Source organism: Alligator sinensis, unplaced genomic scaffold, assembly GCF_000455745.1.
Source record: "Alligator sinensis unplaced genomic scaffold, ASM45574v1 scaffold1241_1, whole genome shotgun sequence".
Classification (NCBI taxonomy): domain Eukaryota; kingdom Metazoa; phylum Chordata; order Crocodylia; family Alligatoridae; genus Alligator; species Alligator sinensis.
This window is the reverse complement of record NW_005842202.1, coordinates 578,352-601,317: the sequence shown is the minus strand read 5'-3', so window position 1 is coordinate 601,317 and position 22,966 is coordinate 578,352. Positions and strand designations below refer to the sequence as shown.

At 50.3% G+C, this 22,966-nt stretch overlaps 1 protein-coding gene across 5 annotated transcripts in view; it reads right to left on the bottom strand.

The window, feature by feature from the left end:
• DIXDC1 (DIX domain containing 1) overlaps nt 1-22,966 on the bottom strand; it is a 55,534-nt gene that overhangs the window by 19,921 nt on the left and 12,647 nt on the right. For 2 of the 5 annotated variants that reach the window (XM_014521326.2, XM_025207644.1), the window contains exons 2-5: nt 12,052-12,181; nt 11,006-11,131; nt 8,557-8,806; nt 6,998-7,105 (exon numbers count right to left, since the gene is read on the bottom strand). In XM_014521326.2, coding sequence (XP_014376812.1) covers nt 6,998-7,105; nt 8,557-8,806; nt 11,006-11,131; nt 12,052-12,181 — 614 coding nt within the window. Of the gene's footprint in view, nt 1-2,173; nt 2,778-6,997; nt 7,106-8,556; nt 8,807-11,005; nt 11,132-12,051; nt 12,182-22,966 lie in introns of those variants that run through there. The other 3 variants (XM_025207645.1, XM_025207647.1, XM_025207646.1) reach the window with 3 other exon arrangements.

The window sequence follows — 22,966 nt, the reverse complement described above, 5'->3', positions numbered from 1 at the left end:
CAGGGAGCTAATTCCAGACAATACTTCAGACTGCAGCTCTGCTCACAAACAGTACGTATTGTCTGTCTTCTTGTGCTGCAAAAGTCATTCGCGGTAACCCAGCTTTCTTTGTCTCTCACCCTTCTTAAAGAGCACAAATCTAGCATGGGGAATGCGTTTGAAATCCCAATGGTTGGACATCTGTAATAACCAGAAACCTGTCTGAGCACAGACACAGCAACTCGTGAGCTTCCTTTAAAGTGCCTAGAAAGTAGCTACATACTTCTAGTGCAATAGTCTCAGCTGATTGTGCGGTCCAACCTCTCCAGCTCTTTTCAGAAATTCTTCCCAAATCCATCACCCGGACAACAGCAAAGGTATCTGAAGCTCACTGACCCATTTAATGTACCTCCAACGTCTCCGAGCACTAATCCTCACGAGTGTGAGCAGGAGTTAATTTTTCATTCTCCCCAGGACAGACACAAAAGCGGGAGAGAACAAAAAAGGGAAAACAACAGAAGAGATTTACAGAAAGAAAAGGCGCTTCTCCAGCTTGCCTTCCCGATCTTCCCAGCGCTGCTGATTAGCTCCCACAGCTGGAAGGCCTCAGCTCAGGGCCATGTGCATCACTAATAAAATCAAAGACTCCCAGAAAGAGAGATGGAAATGACCTGTTAGCAGCTCACATCTAGTCTGCCCCCAAGGGCCACTGCAAGACTATCCCCCATCAGCAATCTGTTTTATGTTATTCAACTAAACAGGCCTCCACTGCAGCAAGGAAAAAAAAAATGAGTGTGAGTCACTAAGTGAAGAGAGTAACCATTTTTGACTAGGATGATACAGGCAGCTGCAGCATTTTTTCCGCTTGCACTGTCTGCAGACCTCTTCAAGGGACCCAAGCAACCTGGCTGTGCCCAGAGGTTTACCTTAAGGAAGGCAAATCTCACTGCAGTGCTCCCCATGAGATTACTCTTATACGGGGCTCTTCATTAATAACAAACCGTGGAAGCTGAAGTGAGCTCAGGGCAGAAAAACAGAGAATAGTGCCACGAGTCCAGTGCACGGAGGGTGGGGTGCTGAGGACACGGGTAATGGGAAGAGACAAGGGAGGGCATGGAAATCAGAGGCACATGGAGCCGGACTGACTGCCCTAACGCACCCAGCAGTGCTGCCTTTCTTTAAGGAGCAGTCACTGATGTTCCCTCTGCACATGCTCAGCTGAAGCCCCGAATGCTCCCCAGGCAAGCCACCATCCCTCTGTGGTCACCAGGGACGGATCTGCGGGTTGTTTCTGCCCAGGGGGGGAACCACAGGAGGAAGCAGCCGCGGAAAACTACGTGAGCATCTGTTGCTTCGGAGGATGTCTACCCAGCAAGAAGGAAGCAGAGAGGAACATGGGGCAGTCCTAGGGAGGCAGCATGGGGAAAGGATGGGCCACGTGGCAAAGAGCAGGACACAGAACATGGCACGTTTCTGCCTGGGCTGCTCCTCCCTGAACCTGATCCGCTGCCCAAAGCAAAGGTTTGGGTAGATCTAACACAGCCAAGGCAGCATTTGAGATTGCCCGCAGCATCTGCCATGGGGTTTTAACAACAGCCGTTTGGGTTTTCCTACAGACATTTCCATTCCCATTTCCAGGCAGCTTGGCTGCATCTAAGAGAGTCAGGTCTTTTTGGGTCAGGAATACATTTCCGTCTCTTGGGTTCAAGTGTCACCCCTCCAGTGACAGCCTATCAAACCACGCCGGGAGCGAGCGAGCCGCTGAGCCCCATGTGGACGGCTCCTCAGCACAGGCTAAAAGCCACCCCTTTCCCCGGTTCCACCAACTGGCTGCAGCTGGAGAAATTCCTGCGATTTTTGCCCCAATTCCCAAAGTGGTTAGCGTGGGAAATCGCCACGGACGGACGTGCCTGGGTTTGATTTCTGCTCTAAAAGGATACGCCACCATTCATTACGACAGCATGCACAAATCGATCAAGGCAAGGTTTATGCTGCAGAAAACTACTCAGCATTCTTCCTAGCGCCGCGCGGCAGCTTAGCTAAAAACCGTGCCTTGACGAATCCCTGCTTCGGGATCCTGCACACAGCCAGGGCTTAGGGAAACAGCCGCTGTAATGAGCCCCAATCCCTTGACGGTGTTAACAAACTCCCCGGCCCTGCTGTGCCAAATGACAACGGCAACACAATCGCTCACCATTTGACCTGCTTCCCTCCCATGATCCCACTTTAACCTTTCGCCTCACAGAGTCCGTTTCCCAGGACGCCTCCAAATTCTGCGGGTCCCGGCCACAGGCATGCCTCGATCCCTTCACATGCTTGGAGTCCAGTGCTGAGGATGCCGACTCCTGTCAAACTAATGGAGAGATCTCTGCCAGCCGCGCTCCCTCATGTGAGCCCGGAGATTCACAAGAGGAAAGGCTCAGGGGCTCTGCGAGGAGGCACCCGATGCTGAACGGGCAGCCGGCACGCGTGCATTCGACTCCGGAGCAAGAGACGGCTGGAGCCGGGGTCTCGGTTCAGCTGGGTTTCCATGCAGGTTGTCCGTCTCCCGCCGCTGCATGTTGTTCTGCTGCCTGCCTCAGCTGCGCTCATCGCCAAAGCCTTGCTCAGGATTGCAAGTTGCGTTTCTCATCCCATTCTCCCAGCACCTGCTGCAGAGACCCGGTGCCAGCTGGGGATGGCTGTTCCCGGACCCGTCGGCTCTCTGCTCCTCCAGCCTCAGAGCCTCTCCGTCAGCAGTGCGCAGTGTTTCCCGGTCCTGCGTGTGGCTTCCTTCCTCGCGGTCTCCAGCTCCCTCTCCCTCCTGCTGTCACACAGGCTGTGCAAGGCAGAGTCTATTCTCTGTGCTGTCTAGCTCAGGGTGGGGGAGGGAAGGCTGGTGGGAAGGGAGGAGATGGGAGGAGGGATGGATGAGGGGCTCTGCGGCCTGGGAATCGGTAGGATTTTGGCAAGTTCTCCGTGAATCATTTCCACTGCTTTTTCTTCTTGGAACGTTCCTTCCTGGAAACACTGAGACGGGGAAAGCGTGCTGGCTCCGTGGGGAAACGAATGCAGCACACGCTGATGGTAGGCAGGGGACGCTACCCTGGGACAGGCTGCAGCAGGACGAGAGGGGAGGGGATGGTCTTCCCATTACAAAACACATCCCCTTTCCTATTCAATAATGCAAGGTGATCTTTGCAGGCAGCTCTCAGCCACACATGCTCACATTGCTTCCTCTGGACAGAGGAAGCTGGCATCTGGTTTTGCGGTGGTGCTTTCATCCAAGCGGCTGGTGGCACAGCACCCCAGGCAGCGTCACCTGTAGCAGGAGCACAGCCGGCCCCTCGCTTTGTCTGCCACCGCTTCCACTTTTCCAAATAAGACTTCACCTCATAAGCAAACAGGCTGATGGCTCTGCAGCAACAAAGGGACCCTGTCTCCAGCACGATCGCATGAGGCAGGGTGACACTGAGTCCTGGAAGGAGAGCCTGAGACTGAACAAGGCAGCACGAGCGGCGATGCTCTACCTGTCTCCGTCACCTTCCACCTGACCATCTCAAAGCACTTCACTAATGCTGATGAGTTCAGGCTCACAACCCCGCCACGAGGCAAGCTGGGATCGTTCTCCCCGTTTCACAAATTGGGGGCACCGGAGCGGAAAAGGGTGGCGACTTGCCCAAGATACCACAGGGAATCCGCCTCTAGCGAACCAGCCTATAACTTAGCTGCTGTCCAGACCCTGGAAGAGAACCCAGAAATGGGAACAAACAAGCTTCCAGCTCCCTGCTTTCTTAGAAAACAGCCCTGCTTCACATGCAATGTGCTGGAGGAAGGATGCAGCCAAGGGCTGTTCTTGGCACTTGCCAACACCACCGCAGCCTGACATCACCCAGGCAGCACTGCCTGTCCCACACACTTTCGAGAGCGCTCCTCTCATAGCTGGCCTCAAAACAGAGCTGAGTTTTCTCTCTCTGAAGACACCAGGCAGAGGCTGGTGTCTTATCACAGGAACAAGTTTCTCCTGATTTCTGATGAGTCCTGCTATGAATAAATCCTTCCTGACTTGGCAACTGCTGCTGCAATTAACCAGCCAACCTTTGTGTCTGCAGTCGCTGTGCCTTTGGCTAGTGGCATCAGATGCCTTCTTCCACAATACCCTCAATCTGCCCCCTCCCTGCTCACAGACAACAAGTTCTGTATCTGGCACTGCTGGAGGCTACAGAAAAGCAGCCCTCTGCCTGGCAGCCGGGATCTGTTCCCCAGCTGGGTCCTTCCATGCAAAAATCAATAGCATTACCATGTCTGCTCCCTTGCACAGCCTTCAACGCCATGGCTTTGCCCTTTGACAACATTGACAGAAGCCTACCCCTCACCCTCCCCTCTCTGTCTGTCCCCGGGGCCTGGCTGCTGATGCATGCCACGTGGTATCTGACCATCGTGTTCGTGTGCATGCAGCCATGGTCGTGGACAGGGAAGGGTCTGTCCTCCAGGCATTTTGACTGAAATCTAATTATACCTCCCAGCCTATACCTGGCTTTAATTAAAACATGTTTTAGCTCCAGCTTGATACAATATCACATCGGTTCCCATTGAGCTGCCAGGGGCTCTTGCTGCCCCTCGGTCTGCAGGATGAGGAAACACACATGCTGGGTACCCTGCAAATGCTATGGGTGCTCTCCTGCCACTGATCCATAGGCACAGACATGTAGGCGGCAAGGCAGAGGGAAAAGAACCCAAATGAGCCTGGACAGGTCAAAGGTCTTTAATTCAACCAGGGAAAAGTTGGCATTCAGTAACCTATTTGAAGAGCAGGTCTTTCCACGGCACAGATTGTGCCAATGCCCCTCAATTCTGATGTCAGGCACCTTCAGCTCGTCAGTCGTAGGCCAAAGCACGTCCATCCTGATCCAAAGTGCCCCCGTGCCATTCCAGCCCTGGACTCCCATGCACTTCAGGAAAGGCGCTGCTCTCCTGAACAGCAGCAACGCCTGCTCTTCCGGCTCTGATCAGCTGCCACACTTCAGCCCCAGCAGGCTGCAGTCCCTGCTATCCAGCCAAGTGCCTACAAGCTGATCAGCTGTTGTGCTTCAGTCCTGACCCACCGCACCTCTGCTAGTCTATCTCTGGAAATGAAATTATTTAAAACATTTCAAATGCACGCTTATCATCAAAGCAATGAATTTCATTCAAACGCAACCCAATTAACATGACACGCATTCTGGTCTTCAGTTCTGTTTGTATAAATTGTCCAGAAAATAATTGCTGATCTTACCTAATGTATGAGGTGCTCAGTGACATCGCTTCCTGGTAGCAATATCCCTCACTTTATGCTAGTAGAGCTTGCATGGCGAAGCATCACAAAGCACTTTGCGAAGTATGTACAGAAATCAATTCACTCATTACGAAAATGCAGCCACCGTGGGGCACCCAGCAGCTCTGCAGCAGACGTGTAGGACAGCAGGGGAACAATAACCTAGCTACATCAAACTGCAGAGACAACAGAGGGAGGCAAAATCTCTTCCCAAACTATAATCTGTCCAGGATGCAAAGGATTAACACCTCAGCTCCTGTGAAACGTGCGCACGCAGTCAGGACCGTGGCTTTATGTTTCACCTACAGAAAGGTTTGGCCACCAAAGTCCCAAAGACACTCGAGGCCAGCGCTACTGGTCTCTCTCTGCATGTCCCTGGATCACAAGGGGATGGAGCCAGTCACAGGTTCACAGTTGCCACTTCATGCTACAGAGGTGCAATGTGGCCTTAAAAGTGTCCAGAGAAGACCAGGGGAGAAACCCCTTGTGAGGAGACGTGTTCTGTGGATGGAGGTCTGTTCTAAGAAAACTCATCACCTCCTCTACCAGGTCTCCACAGCCACTTGGCGTAAGGGGCAGGGAAGGGGCATCTGAAGGTGTTGCAGGGGAATGTCCTGGGCATGACTCAGGCAGACAAACCAGCATGGACTAGAGCACCACTGGGAGAAAATCTGAATGTACGTGCTCAAGGATATAGCTTTGTTTCTAAGCCTTATTGCTGGGCACAGCCTCATGCCCCAGTGCAGACCCAGATGCATGTGGTCAGCTCTCTCCCACCAGTGGTAAAGTCCTACTAGGAGGCTCAGTGGAGCATGCATGGCTCAGAGTCATGGGCTATGAATGAGTAGGCCCCTGACAAAGCCAGGTCCTCATCCATAGATTAAGAACAGGGCTCTGAGGTGAGCGTGAGTCAGTTGTGCACATGAAACAGTAAAGTCATTTGTTCTCGCTAGTGCTTGTTGCTGAAGCTCCCTGCTCCAACACATACTCATTGCAGCTTTAGGGTAAATGTGTTCAGACCTCAGCACAGGGAGCTGCACCATTTCCTCCCAGACTCGTTTCCTTCCAGGTTGCCAAGCAGAGAACAGCCCTACTCAACATCACATACCTTGCGAGTTGTAGCCAGCTTCCAGGCAAATCTGAAAGCTATTTATAGCAGATCATGTGCATTTCTCAGGACTCAACTCCCGCTTTAGATGGCAAAGCCACTTGCTGTAAAGACCACAACGAACTCCGCCTCTACTGATCTCCAGAAGAGTGCTGAGAACTCTTCAGAAAATGATTAAATATTGAACCTGATTGAACCTGAAGGTCCAGGAGGCTTGGGGGTGGGGGATAATTGGATAGCTATAAAGCTAAAGACAATTAAAGGTGATGGATGAGAGCACAATGGCAGTGAGCACAGCTGTAGATCCCAGCTCTCTCAGAGTCTGCAAGGTCTGAATCACAGAATAACGCATTTATCTGGTGCTCGTTTCTATTACCACTGGTCCCTTCCCAGGACATCAGGCTTGCTGGGTTTAGTAGTCAGAGCCCCTTTCTCCTGACCATCTCTTACACAGACAGAAGGCATCAGTGGGTGGAAAACCTGGGAAAATCCAGGCAGGTGAAACCTTCTTTACTCTCAAAACTTGCCAGGGCCACATCTATGAGACAGGCAGAGGTGGTCCCCACCTGGCACTGAGCTGTGAGGGGGCTCGTCTCTGCCATGAGCATATCTGTTACCTGGAGGAGCGGGACTCGGAGGGCACGCCGTGATGTCCTTCGTACTGCTGCACCAGTGCTCGGACACTCCAGTAGGGATTCTCAATTTCTTCATCTAGACTGCTGTTTCTGAAGATAAAAAAACACAGAATAAATGACAGCCTCAAGGGGAGATGGGAAAGAGACCCCCCACCCACATATTTAATTTCTGCTCAGAACCTAACAAGGTGCATTTGGGGGCTTTGGGAGGGCAGAAGGGGAGCTGGTGAAATGAAGGGAAATAGGCGTTGGCAGCAAATCTACTGCCTTTCCCAGAAGAGAAGCAATCTAATTCCTACCCTCAAAGCTTGACATGGGATAAGAAAATGCTGCCCATCTGCCTGCAACATGGCAGGGAAAGGAAGAAGGGGGCACGTAGTAAACACCTCCAAATAGCAGTGACCGACGATAGCTTTGGTGAGGCAGGGAGGGGGCTGGGGAAAGGACAGCTTCAGCTAATAAAGTAAGGGCTGGCTTTCTTAAAGAGAGAGATTTGGCCCAGGGGCCCTTGGAAGAAAAGCTCTAATATTTGACTTTTCAACAAAACCTGTAATTTTCAACCTCATTTCAGAACTGAGTCTTGGTGACTCCCCAGAGCCAAACTAATGAGGGCAAATGACCTTTAGGAGTGCAAATGAAAATCACAATAAACCATCAACTGGCTTCAGTTTAAATGTCATTACTATTTTTATTATCACTGCCATCATTGTAATCTACATAGCACCCTTTGAAGGCTCAGAAGCACGTTCAGAATTACACACTCCATCCGCACATAGATCGTTTCCTTTCATTTTCACTAGGGCAACCCCTACAATGTAGGAGGCAGAAGCTGATGGACAGCATCCAGCAAGACTGTACGACAGCTGTGACAGGAAGCAAAATGGTCGAAAGGCAACAAAACTGTAGGGAGGCAGAATGGACTCAGAGAGGGGAGTTAGCACCCTGACTCCTGCAAACGCTGCCCTCGCATCTTCAGCTAACACCAACGAGCAGGACCCTTGTTTTATGTTTCATCCACAGGGCCATGCCTCCTGGTGCTGTGTTGTGGCACTGGGCTCAAGGGAAGGAGGTATCGCTCTGTCCTCGTGGACATAGAGGTGCTTTTCATTGTAAAGTGAGATACCAAAGACATGGGTGTTTACTTGCTGTAAAATCCCAAGCAGAGACAAGGCACCTACAGCTTTTGCAGCAAGGTAGCTAGCAGAGCTCCCTACCCCTGCCCTTTTGGGGAGCTCCTCTAGCTCATCTGGCTGCAAAATGACAGTGCAAGCTTCCACGTGGCCACTCCAGAGGACAGCAGGACAGCTCACGCACTTTGGGTAGTCCAGGAAGAAACACCTTTTCTGGCAGGGAAGACATAGCTGGATGTGTGTGCTGGCTCAGCATGGCTCTGCAGAGTAGGTAGGCTCCTTCTGCAGGACTACCGCACAGAGCGGGCTGGCTTCTGGAGGCACACAGGCTTGTACTCTTCTTGTACAGCTGAGTCTCACATCAAGACTCGCAGTGCGTGCTAATGAGACTAGGTGAGAGTAGCTTATTACCTCTGTCTGTGCCGGAAAACATCACGTCCAGAGCGTGAGACATCCTGGCGAACATCTGCCAGAGCAGCCACTGCCCCTTGGGCCATGGCAGCAGCTGAATGAGGCCTGTGACTGGCTGACGATGCTGACGGGTTCTTCCCCGCCACGCCGGACGGGCTCTGATTGACCGCTCTCCCCGAGCCAGGTTTGAAATGAGCCGCTAAGGCCAGGATCAGCCTCATGATGGATTTCAGGTTCCCATCGATGATATCTGCAAAATGCCACCAAACCCGGAGGCCACGTCATTAATAGGAGGCCCAGCGGGTACCAGGCTGACCAACGAGTGTGAGTGTAATTAAACCCAACAGGCATCCGCCAATAAAGAGGAGCTGTGCAAACAGGACCGAGTTACCGTTCTAACGCTTGGGGATATTAGTTCTGTACAAAGCAGCGGAGCTTGAAGAAGGATCAGCGAGTGCCATCTACAGGACAGAAATTAAACAGCTGTGTGCGCACTCGAGCCGTCTCATATTCAAGCAGTCCAGCCTGTTTGTGACACCACAACAATGACGGAAGCAGCACTGGAAAGGCACACCCAGCACTGAAGATCACCACTGCGCTAGTGATAACTCTCACTAGCCCATGTAGTTCCCCCCTGGCATTTTTAGCAGGGACGAGGAAGGAGCTGAGCAGTAACGTAGCTCTAGACTAAGAAGAATGCCTAGCACTTTAAAGTATTCACGACACTTTGCAAGTATTAACTAATCAACTCAAATACCCCTTAACTTACGTATCTTTGCCCAGAGCACAATATAGTCCAAATCTGTCGGTCTTTGGGACTCACAGTAAAGACCCTAGGCTATGTTTCACCCTAGGCTAGGATTTTTTTCAAAGTCAACTTGGGTATTTCAATATCCACCCAAAATACTGGAGCCTGGATTGCAAATACTGAGCCTTCTGAAGCAGCTGTGAAAATTCAAAGCCACAGCTTTGTGGGGGAAGGGTCTGGATGCCTGAGGGTTGGGTTGTTTTTGCTTTAAGGGGCTGAGAAATGGAAATAACCGATCCTTTATGACAAACCAGTATGGTCTATTGGTACAGTGTGGCTTCCTCCGTAGCTGGAGGCATCACTATCTACACCCAGATCTCTTGAGCATATATTAACAACCTTTAATAGAAGCAGGACTCTGATGCGCAGAGGAGCCGGTGACTCATTTCAAGTCACAGGGTGAGCTGATGTTGGAGTGTGGCTGGAACAGGGGGGTTTTGCGGTCCCGAGTCCTGTGCCCACACCTCATTCTCTGCATTAGGGTTGGCACATTGTTTTGTAACACGTCCGTTCTCAGCTGCCCTACATACCATTTAACAAAGGGCTCGTGCCAGATGGCTGCTCCTGATCATGAGAACGGCTGCAGGAGACTAGAACTGGACAGGTACAGGGTGGGGCATGTCTGTGCAGAGGGGGCACTCCAGGCCTGGGATTCACTCTTGTTTGTGTCCCGCCAAACACTGGATTTTCAATGCTTCACTGCCCATAAATCCCCATCTCTGCCATCATGGGTACAAGAACCTTATTTCTACGCCTGAATTCAGATTACTGAGTTAAACTGGTTCTAAGAGCCCTACTGGCCTGGATACATCGATATATTTGCTTGCAATGCTTACTTACAAGTTTTTACTGTTATGAACAATTTTGTATGAAATGGTACAAGCTAGCCTCCAGGCTTCTGGCAGCAATGCTGGCAGTACAGAGCTCTTACTATACACTCTGGATAAACAGAGCCTGTTCGGCTGACGCCTGCAACCCGAAGGACTGTGCTCCTTTCCTCCTGATAACAGCAAGAAAGGTCATGAGTTCCCAGTTTCCAGAATGAGTCACTGTATGCTGCACTTCGGCCAGTGCCGCAGGGCAAGCAAACAGCATCCTCTTCCAGTACAGTCAGCAACTCGCAAGAAGAGGGGACTGTTTCCCTCCAGCCACGTGATGTGCTTGACTAAACAATGCCGCAGTAGGAGACACAGAACATGTGGCTTTGCACCTTGTGTCTCTTTCCCACCACGCATCCAGTTGCTCTCCATACAGAAAATGTTGGGGCACAGAGTGTGCAGACTACAGGGAAAAGGGATTCTCCCATTCTCAGCATGGAAAGAGGCCAGGGGGGTTTATGTTCTTTCGATGAAGCATTGATTCCTAATCCAAAAAATCCATGTTCTCATGATACCATTTGTTTGGCCCTCTGATTGCTCAATGAGCAATTTCTTCTCCTGGACTGCTCCTGTCTGCTGCAGTCTGTTCCTGAAGCAGCCAAGAATTTAGTGCCATCCAGCCCAAAACTAAACACACTTCTGGACTGCAGAAACAGAATAATCTGACCTGGACACATATCAGGATGATGCCAAACTTCAGGAGATCTGGCTCTTGCATGCGCAGCCAGGGATCATACTGCGCCCACCACCAAAGGGCATTTACCTTTCGCCGAGGTTTGGTGCATGCGGATCTTTTTTGATGCCACGAACTGCAAGACTTTCTCCACATTGCCCCGCATTTCTTGTGGGCTGGTAGGATTGACCTGAATGCCACTCAGCTTCTCACCAGCTGATGAAACAAAACAGCGTGATTACAGGGAGGAACAGAACTGCTTGGTGCTGCGACAGCGAGGTTTACAGGTGCAAGGGCTGTTCCCAGGGGACAGCAAAGGAGCCCTACACATGACTTGTACCTGCACCTTAAGTGCAGGTGCTTCTCCCTGTTCCTTTAGGTATCTAATAACAGCAATAACTGAGCAGAAAGTACATGGTGCCATCCACGCTATGCCCTCTCCATGCAGATATGCTACACTGCACAGTCTCGGAGAGGAACAGCTGCATCCTCCAGGCCCATGTCTGTTCAGCTGTACTATTTCCTTCTCATGAATACCTGGATCCCAGCGCAGAGACGAATTCCTCCAGGAATCTCATCTATTAACACATACAGCTGAACTCCAGGCAATGCTTTCAGCAGCAGCCTGAGACACAAGTCAGCAGGACACAGGTTGATACACAGACAGCCAACAAGTGAGGTTAAGCAGCCTCAATCTAGTCCCACCTTAGCCCACACACAATTACGGGTCCCAGATGCCATTCATCAATAGGGGAAATCCTTTCACAGGTTCCTTGAAATAGCTCAGCACAGCCTCGGGGCCATTCCTATGGCCACTGTAGCAGGTTTTGCAACTGCTGTCACGCAGTAAAGTGACTGCAGTCCTCAGAGGTGTCCACAGGGCCTGGCATTGGGTTGCTATCCAAAGTTTAGCATGAGAAACTGCACAGGAGTTTGATGGAAGGCATGCCTTTATGATCCATGATTTTCCTTCCTCTTAAATGAGACTACCTGGCTCTAACACGCTAAGGGGTGCTTGCTCGGCTATCTCCAAGAGATCTGACCGGCACACAAACAGACCCAGGTGAAACTTAGCCTCCTCCCTTTAATGCCCCGAAGCTGCCAAAGGGGGAATACTGCCCATTAGGGTTACTGACCTACAATCTCGATGAGGGAGGCAAGGATGACCCCATCTCGGAGATCCTGCCTTAGATCCTGCACCGGCTTTATTGACGGCTTCTTCTTCAGCTGGGAATTCACCCAGGCCACATAAGCTTGAAGCTGCTGCTGTAAATGGAAAACAAAACAAACTGTTTGTAAAGCATTGCTCTTTTTGGGGGGGTGTCGCACACCCCTGGCTTTTGACACAACCGCATCCTTATTCAGAACCCTAGTGCAAAGGGGTTTCAGGCCGGTACCTAATGCCCAGCAGTTAACATCTCAAAACCACGGCACAGTTTGGAGTTATTCGCCTCCCAACCAAGCTGCAGGCGAGGGCTGGAGCTCACCAGCACACCTAGGCATGAAGCTGGCACTATCCCTGCCAGTTGGGGACGGTTTCATTACGGTAAATAGCCTGGAGCCTGCCTGGCACCTTACCCCTGCACAAAGGGAGACAAACCAGGTGGAGAACCCGATAATGCTGACAGGGGACATTCAACACTGTCACTGCATGGGCGTACATGACAACTCGAGAGGAAAGATCGGGGGGGAGCTGGCTTCTGGTCTCCAGCACGAGCCATCTGGCATCGGAGGCTGACATGCCAAAGCAGACCCGTGTGCCTATGGACGGGCTCCACCATTTCATTTGTGCCTCCCAGGGGGGCACATCAATGTCTCAAAGCAGCCCGGGTGAACCCGGACTTCCCGAGGGATGAGGGCTTGTGCAGCACATGGGGTGTAATCAAATCGATCCCTTGATGGGATTACGTCCCTTTTCACTAAGCTTCCCATTATTCTGCCGACGCGGCGGGTTTTAAGTCTCCATCCCACATTATCTGGGCAGTGTCAGTCACAGTTTACGCTTCCGCAGCCTGCTGCAAAGTCACATTCTGATCACAGCGCTGCTTATAATCGTCCTGACAAGGGAAATCCAACTTCAGCCCAACGACACTAGGCTTGCCTGCTAGAAAAGTGCCCAGACACTTGTGTTCAATTAGTTTTCTTCACTCAGCAGTCTACGATAGGCCAGCCTGGCAGGGGCAGGCGCAGTTTGTTTCCAACAACACCAGTGGCTGTGCTGACCGGGAAGCCTGGACCATGGGGAGGGCATGGAAATGATGCTGGTTCCGTGGAGCAGACGTTTTCCTTCCTGCTTTGAGGCCTGTGCTGTAGGAATGCTGCTCCTCGGGATAAATTAGCGGAGAAGTGCAAGGATGCATTCATTGCGCTTGGCCAGTTTCAGATATCACCCACTTTCTACTGAATGGGCGCACAAACATAGCCATCTGCATAGCCCTCATCACTACCATTCACACAGGAGGATGATCCAGCACTGATCTGCAAGCCAACAGTGGCAATGACGCTCTGCTAAAGTGTCCAGGATGAGTCAATTCCTGCGAGTCCTATATTACATAGACATCCAAGGGCCTGAAACGTCACGTCACCCAGCCACAAACCAATGCCTCATTTCGAGGACAGACCAGAATTCAAACTTTCTATTCCATAAAGGTTCAGTGACGCTTTCATTTATTCAAGTGATTATTGGAAGGGTAGAAAAGAAATATCTTTGTTTGCAGGGACATCTGTTACCCCCTGAAACAAGTGTCAGCTCCCTTATGGAAAAATCCTACAGAATTCAATACGGCTGTATGAAAATGGAGTGGGGTTGTAGAGAAATGACTTCCAAAACCAATATAGCTGACCATTATGATTTCTTCCTATCCCTTCTATCCTCCAGGAATCTACAGCAGAAGTATAATTCTCTACTAAATTCTGCAAAATGTTCCAAAAACAGGTAGAGAAAGATGGTCTTTTTATAATAAATTGTATAGGTGACTACAGACTCTAGATAAGCCCCTATAGTCTCACACAAAAGAAATGTTTTTATATCAAATACAACCTGAACATTTTCTTTTCTTTTTTTTTTCCCCATCCTCTGTGAAGAAGATAAAAAATTTACTATTTTTGGTAGGCATTTTCAGTGATTTTAAATTTTACTATTTCATAAAAGGGTGACACGATTGGTACTGTTATTAGAAAATTGCTTCTAAAACCCTGTGAATTTGCACGTTAAATGATCCCCTTCAAAAAGATGACTTCTTTGTGGCCGAGGAATAGGGATGTCACCATCACAAAAGGAGGATTTCACAGCAGTTGCTGCTACAATGCTGCAGACTTTCATTTAATTAGCAGGCTTAGTATTTTTTTTTGCCGTTCATGGCATACGACTTTCCTTCACCATTTCAAACAGACAGTTTGTTCATCATTGACTTATTATGCGTCCAAAAAACTCTAAGTATTAATGACTTTAGAGCAGCACTCCGGAGAGATTCTGATTTCTGCAGCACTAAAGTCCCAAGGAGCTGGCTGTCATTTCTGGCAGCTGAGATGAGCAGGTGACTGAACTTACCAAGAAAATAACAGACATGAAAGTTTAATGACCTAAAAATGGCAGAGCGGTGTTAAATACGCAGAGGGATGAAGATGCAAGCCGCGTGGCAGAAACCATAACGATGTTTAAGCTGCTGAGAAAAAACAAATTGTTTTGCTTCATCGCCCCCTTCAATCCACCTACTCTGCATCTCCTGGTTAAATGGCATGGAAAGTGATGCTGGAAGAGATCGTTCCTATGGAGCCCTGCCTCTGCAAGGGGGGGGGCCCAGGCCATCCGAGCCTGGATTTGAAGCCACAAAATCAGTTTAGTAAATCAGTGCCTGCAAAAATACATCAAGTCAACACAGGTGCCACATTGCTTTTCGAGTCCAGCCTACTCCAGAATTGCAGAGGGCTGCAGTAATGCACAGCAGCAGAACGAGCAGGAACGGCACCGCACCCCATATCGGGACGGTGTTTAAGGTGGACAGTGTCCTTTGGGCGTATTGTAACAAATGGTAGAAGGAGACCACGTTTTTCTGGTGTTCTGCAAGGAGGACAAATGCAGCTCCACAGCAGGAGACTTTTCAGGACAATAAAAAAACATCTCCTGGATCCCCCCAGCATCTACAGCAACATCCTGCTTCTGTCTCCGTTCCAGTCTTAAAGTTCAAAGAGTTTCACCTGGCCCAAATTCTGGACTAGACCACGAAATCCGCTATAACAATGTGAACTTGCATCTTTCCGAAGCCCCGGATTTAAGAGAGGTTAGAGACGATCTAGAGTCTCCATCAATTTAGGGCCCTTTCAGGAGTTCAGAAATTTGTTTGGAGAGCTTTTAAGTTTTAATGTGATGCATAAACCGGCAACCACAGAAAAACAGCCGGCTCTGATGACTCTATCCATAACGCAATACTGCTGATTCTAAGAAGCAGGAGAGATGCGTTTAATATGATATTACCTCTTCTATATAGCAATCAACCAACATTTCCACCAGACAACTCTGATTTTGTGCGCACTCCTTCTGAAGTACCCAAACTGAGAGACCTTGGGCCCGGTTCTCAGAGCCCCCCAACCGTGTGCAGATCCCACAAAAGCCAAACAGTACGGCAGGTCCTTAGCACTTCTGAAAATCATACCCACCAGGCCTGATACAAGGCACCCAAGAATTCAGTTACCCCAAATTATTAGCTGTGCTTCAACACCGTGCTAGAAATCCTGACCGGCAGGCAGGCAGATGTTTCACGGTGTCATACCACGGCGATCGAAAGCTCAGCAGCCCACCCAAACTAGATGAGCCATCAGGTTAATGCAGAGACACACCGGTTGCACTAGCTGACAGCACACCAAGGGGTGCCGCGGCCATCATCACAGATAGTGCCTGTGACTGTTGGAAAGACAACGGGTGCATTAAAATTCCTCTCGCATCTGTTATGTTTACTTCCTCTTTCTGATGACTTCTCTCCCAGGGAATTCTTAATGTAATTAGTCAGGTGTCCTTGTCCCATTAGCTGCGGGATCATTTCCCCCCCGCCTTGTTACAGTGTGGATGAAAATCCCTACATGCCAAGAGGGCAGAAGACACCTGGAATAATTAGCCAAGATTAGTTTTGATATCTGAAGTCTCCAAACAGCTCTGCACAATAAAAGGGAAGCTGGAAATTGCAATGTTTCCCCTCTTCCCAGCCTCCTCCTCTCCCTGGGGAAGATTTCTTCACAGTGCTAATTATGTCTTCATCTGTGCATAGGATCGGTAAGGTCTAAAATTACCCACTGTTCTCTTCGTTCTGGGGAATCACAATCACCCCGCACCACTCACTAGTCTAGCTGGGAACAGGGCCCAGCAGCCTCACCAAGTCAAAATTCCCCGTCACTAAATTTAGCTGCTTTAAGTCAATCGCCACCACGTTCGGGCGTTTTCTCTTCTATTTTAGCCTTGTGCTCGCTGAACAGCATCCAGGTCTCCATGTCTTACCGCCCTTCTTCCATTACTCACCAGCTGGCTGCCTCTGAATCACTCACTGTCTGTCCCTGACCAGCACTTCCTTGGCACCTCCTAGGTAGCAGACAACGGCCCCTATTACAACCTCTTCAAAGAGCCCTGTTGATGTAAAGGAGAGGCGGCACAGGGAAATGTTCATGCTCCTAGATTGCACTTCCCGTGCTGCATCCCCTGAGAAACACAGACCTGAGCAGAAGAAACTCAGGGGCCCAAAAGAGAAAGCCATGATACAGGGCAAGACATCCCTGGCCTGGAAGGAGGGCGAGGCTGGAAGGATCAAAGAGTCATTTTCTTCATCTCCTCTTCCCCATTCCTGATGATTATTTCCTGCAGCTGCTTCTATTATCATGCCTTAATTAGACTACAGGCTTAGGGCAGGGACCATTTTTACTCACACTGATCTAAACTACACTGCTTACAGAAAACCATTTAACTTAGACCAGGGGTGGGCAAAATGTGGCCCGCGGGCCGGATGCAGGCTGCCAGCCATTCTATCTGGCCTGTGGGGCCCCTAAAATTTTTAGAAAATTAATATTTAGTTGCCCCTGGCTGCCTGTCATGCAGCCCTCAATGGCTTGCCAAAACTCAGTAAGCGGCCCTCCACCTGAAATAATTGCCTGCCCCTGACTTAGACTGATCCCACCTCGGGCTTTCTGAATGTCTGTCCGTAGCCCATACGGCTAGGGACAGACATTACGCTTAACCAGTTCAAGCGATCAGAAACCAGTTGAAACCTGCAGCAGAATAGAAGTTCAGTGCACACAAACCGGTTTCAAAATGGCCAAAACCAGTTTAAGATCGACCCGGATGAATGCAGTATCAAACTTAACTGATTTAGGTTCAATTGGTCCATTGAACTTCTGTCCCAGATCCCTTCCCGACTCAAGTTAACTCACAGTTGTTCAGTGCTCCCCCCACCCTGCACCGGACCGTGCTGAAGGTGGGAGGGGGGATGCCCCTTCTACACTTGCCGCAGGGCTTGGGGAACCCTGCCCGGGGCAGGGGGGTCCATCCATGTGGGCTGATGCCCAGACTGGAGGGACTGTTTCCCTGCACTGTGCTGAGGGTGGGAGCAGGGATTCCCTCTCTGCACGGGTGCCAGGGCTCAGGTGGGAACCAGCAAGGCACAGCAGGGTGATGCCCAGGCCAGCTGGACCCCAGGCTGCAGAGCCTGCCTCCCTCCCACCCTGCGGGGAGTTGGGGACGAGCGCTGGGATGGACTCCGCTCAGCTGCATTCGGGTGCCCTTGGCAGTAGCCATCCGGCCTGGGCCGCCGCAGGTATCTGTCTGCCTTTCCAAATTCAAAAGTGAACGTCGGTTCACTTCATTATCAGTTCAACCTACGCAGCTTAGAGGAACCTGCGAAGATTTAATCGATTCAACTTCAATTCAATTGATTTTAAAAAAGCCTTCGATCTAGTATCCCATGATCAACTCTTGGCTAAACTGGCTAAGTGCGGCCTCGACCTCACCAGGATCCACTGGCTGGGGAATTGGCTCCACAGCAGGACCCAAAGGGTGGTGGTCGGTGGGAGCCTATTGTCATGGTGCACGGTCACCAGTGGGGTCCCCCAGGGCTCTGTCCTAGGGTCTACACTGTTTAACATCTTCATCAATGATGTGGACATTGGTGTCAGAAGCGGACTGGCCAAGTTTGCCGACAACACCAAACTCTGGGGTAAAGCATCCACACCTGAAGACAGGAGGGCGATCCAGGCTAACCTGGACAGGCTCAGGAAATGTAGCACTATGGAAGAAAGAGACTTGGGGGTCATCATTGACCACAAGATGAACATGAGCCTGCAATGCGATGCGGCAGCTAGTAAAGCGACCAAAACGCTGGCTTGCATCCATAGATGCTTCTCAAGCAAATCCCGGGACGTCATTCTCCCCTTGTACTTGGCCTTGGTGAGGCCGCAGCTGGAGTACTGCGTCCAGTTTTGGGCTCCACAATTCAAAAAGGATGTGGAGAAGCTTGAGAGAGTCCAGAGGAGAGTCACGCGCACGATCAGAGGTCAGGAAAACAGACTTTATGATGAGAGGCTGAGAGCCCTGGGGCTCTTCAGCCTGGAAAAGCACAGGCTCAGGGGTGATCTGATGGCCACCTATAAGTTTATCTGGGGTGCTCACCAGGATCTGGGGGAACGTCTGTTCACCAGAGCACCCCAAGGGATGACAAGATCGAACGGTCACAAACTCCTCCACAACCGTTTCAGGCTGGACATAACGAAGAACTTCTTCACTGTCCGAGCCCCCAAGGTTTGGAATAGACTGCCGCCGGAGGCGGTTCAAGCACCCACGTTGAATGTCTTCAAGACACATTTGGATGCTTATCTTGCTGGGATCCTATGACCCCAGCTGACTTCCTGCCCCTGGGGCAGGGGGCTGGACTCGATGATCCTCCGAGGTCTATGAAATCTATGAAATCTATGATTCAGCCTATGATGGTCTGCATGTAGCCACATGGGGACCCGCTCCAAGCCGTGATCGCTGCAGCACAGAGGGATAAGAGAAAGGAGCCTCCCGCCTGGAACAGAGCAGCCGGACGGGGGAGCCCAGACCTGGGACAGGGATGTACGGTCCAGACCTGGTGGAGGTGGCGAAGGGGCTTAGACGAGAGAACCCCATATGCTTCCCAGCTTGCTCGGGCCCCTCGCTCTGCCAGCCGCTCATACCCTACTCGCTCTCGTGTTGAACCTTTGTCCTGCCAGTTCAAGAGGATGCTCCCCCGGGCCCTATTACACCGATTCCTGTGACACCGTTACACCGCTCACTACAGAAGCTTCTGAACAGCAGCACAGGATTTCACAAATCCCTGGAGCTTCCCCCCGCCGGTTTATTATCAGGTGTGGCTCCTGGCTGCATCTGAGGATGTTTTGAGGAGTAACCGCCGTTGCTCTGACCATCTCAGCCTCTGCCTTCACATGAATCCTTCCCTGAACCGGTGGTTTTCCAGCCCTTTGCCGCTTCCTTGCAGTTTGCTCTGAGCGTCCACCCCACCAGATCCGGGGCTTCCTGGGGCAGGACCAGGTCCTAGCTCCCTGCCTCAATCAAGGCTTTCTCTCTGAACAAGTTTTTCAAGGAATACCACAGCGCCCTGAGCCCAAGCTTTACTATAAAGAGCACAGATGATGAGGATTGCAGTGGGGTTAAGCTTAATCTTATTTATATTAACGCGGCTTTGCGTTCCAAAAGAAGGTCTGCTTTACCCGAGCTCTGCAACGTGGAAAGCTACTCCCTTACCTGGGATAGCCTGGGCCAAGCCCACTGGCAGCTTTTCTGTCACATATTAAAGTCATTGTGGATGTCCCCAAAAGACCTTTTGTGGCAGGGAGAGAGCTGAAAGGAAGAGGCTCCGGTGACTATTTTCTGTCCTAAACTGTGGCTCCTTTTAGCCGGGGTTCACAGCTGGAAACTCTCAAAGGTCTCCTGTTAATACAACAGCAACAACAGCATGGCCTCACCTGTATGATACCCTTGGATTTGTTTTTTTGTTCCTTTATTTAGAAAGTTCCCCGAAGCTGGAAATGTGGCTCAGACCTGCCCAGTCATGGGACAACCCTTGCAGGGTCCTGGAGCAAGACGGGAGATGAAGTAGATGTGGAAAGAATAACAGTTATTTAACAAAAGAGCAGAGCTAGGTCATCGAAGTGTTATATAGGAAAGAGTGGCAAGATACTGGATAGGGCCTGTGTGCACAGAGCAAGACAGAGCAAGGCACCAACGTTTGTAACCAGGTTATAGGCTTGAACAAGAAGGGTAACGGTCGGGTTATCAACACTGACTGATAAGAAGAGAAGGGGAACAGAATAGAAAGGCTGCATAAAGTCTCTGAAAGCGCTCTCACAACAGACGTGCTGTTGGCTTCCCTTCTGGCCTTCAGCCCCGTGCTTCATTACATTCCCAAGGCAGGGAAACTCCCTCCTAACCCACAGCCCCTTCGTGTTAATATTTACATAATAGTGTTTAGCTACATGTGAGGAAGCCAGAAATTAGCCTGAGGTTAGCAAAAGGGACTGGGAGTTAGGGCTATAATACCGAAGGGTATTTGATGGTGGTTAAGTCACTTATCCGTTCCCCATTTTAGTTCATCTGAAACAGGGGAAATTTGTTCTCGACATGCTGAAGCGCATGGAGCCCTTGGATGCAGGCACAACTAAAGGGGCCGGTATTGCCGGGGATATTATAGTAACCATTAATAACAGACATCAAAAGTCAAAGGCTGTAGGTCAGATGGAGCTTGATGGTAAAGGAGCAAGAGAGGCCAGGATGGCAGAGCCTGCTGCTCATCACGTGGTCCTGTCTCTTCCCAACGCAGTAACAGCAAGTACACGAAAGACAGGAAAACACAACAGCAACAGCAGCACTAAGACCCCCTCCTGCTGGTCTGGGCTCTGCCTCAGGCTGGGGCATGGCAGCTATAAAGGGTTGTACCTGGCATGTGTAAGCTGGGAGGGAAAAAGCAGACCTTCTACTGTGAGGTCTCCTATGAGGCTTCAGTGCCATTTTCATCAATTCAGTATGACCCGTCATCTGCTGCCGAGGGCTCAGCCCTCCCCGTGCCAGATCAGAAGGCAGTCGGCCGTGTCTGGCTGGCAGCAAACAAAACACTATGTGTTACAAGCTGGTCGCTGTGCCTGGACGTGCTAGTTCTGCCTTGATTGTGACCTCTTTCAGGGTCCCACATACAATGCCCTGGCTGAGTTTGGGCATTCACCCTAAGAGAATAAGTCCAGGAAGGTCAGCAGTAAATGCTGTGTGTCCATTGCCCTCATGCTGACTTCACTATGAAAGGCATTCAGTATTCAGTTTGCTCAGAGCACTGAATCAAATCCCTGCAGCAACAAAGCACAGAGGCCAGCCTAATTGCATCAGGATGCAACGTGTTTACAGCCGTGCATCCTTTCCAGGCCTTCGGACATTATCTCAGTCAGATGGTCTCTCTCATCTTCCGCCCGGTGCTCCTCCAGTTGGAGATTTGCTGTTTCTGTTGTGATGCGGCCCCATAGAGAAGCAGAAAGTACCATCTTACTGAAGAGGAGAAGATGTCTGGATGTGGTTCAGGCTGTCCAGCACAGAGATGAAGTCTGGGACAGCCTCCAGGGAACAAAACATGCATAAGTAGGACTGTGGCCAGGAAGGAAGCCAGGATGCCCAGGTGGGCTGATCACTCAAAACCTGCCCAAGGTACATATTTATTTGCAAAGCAACTTGGGGCCCAGGATCCATCTTAACTCCTTCCCTAAAAGGCCTGTGATGGTAGTACTGTATTTGGGAAAGGAGGCATCTGGGCATAGACAAGGAGACAGTTATAATAGATGAGCTGTGAAAATCACAAAGCATGCATCAAAGATCTTGATACAAAAGCAAAAGGGTGAATCAGGTCAGAAACAAAAAAGAACAACCAGAGTCTTCATCCCTGCGTGAAACAGAAGACTGCCATTATTAAAGAACTGAAATTTCTGGGAGGGCAGTTTTTTGCTGACTTTCTGGGATATGGAAAGAAGGTCACTCTCGAGTCTTGCTGAAACATTAGTCAGAACTGGAAAAACTGTTTTCTATACCAAAAACGAAGCCCTATGATAAACTCAAGCCATCTAAACCATTTGAGGGAAACAGCTCAGGCAACCGTTATACCCTGCCATTCCCCACCCCAGACACACTCTCTGGGTTTTTCACGAGCTTGATTTAAACTCTCTCTCAGCTCTGTAAATAACTTTTTTCAAACAAGGGGCACCTATTTAAGGAGTCAGATTCTTAATAAATCAAGGCTGCTAGATGTTGTTCTCCCTTCCTTTATACCATATAGCCTTTCAGAAAACACAGGCTCTGCATGACTGTCACCAGCTACAACATTTGGCTCCAAAATGTTAGCCAGTAAGTGCCGGCACCATGCAATCCCCTGGGTCAGGTCCTTCAAATCACTGCCCGGATAGTCCTGTCTGTGCCCTGTGGTTGGACTGACTGTAACTGTGTAGACTTCTAAACCCACCTGTCTGCAATCAGCTCCCTAAACAGCCATCTCGCACAGGGACATAGCTAACCCTTGATTTACAATGCCCAGCTTGGAGGAGAGTCCATGCCTCCAAAGCCAGAAGACGGGGCAAGAAGAGGGCAGTAATGGCTAGGCTGGGGTGACAGCTGCCTTTAGAGTCCCCCAGCCAAGCTGCCATTTGGTCCTGGGAGAATAAATGAGTGGCCTGTGAAGTGTGCTCGGTCTATAATGGTGCTGCTGTTGGCAGAGGCTCAGGTACCAGCTCAGGCTCTGCAAGATCTGTGAAGGATGAAGTTATAGGCGCAGTGTGCATTTTACACAGAAGTCAAATGCTAAGACCACAAATTTCCCAGCTGCCTAGGAGGGGACTTGTCTATACGTTTCTCTGACCATTTTCCCATCACCTTGCTGGGGCCATCTGACCCCAGCTGAGTTTCCTGCCCCTTAGGCAGGGGGCTGGACCTGATAATCTTGCAAGGTCCCTTCCAGCCCTAATGTCTATGAAATCTATGAAATCTCTCTCTGTCCTTCAGCTGTCAGC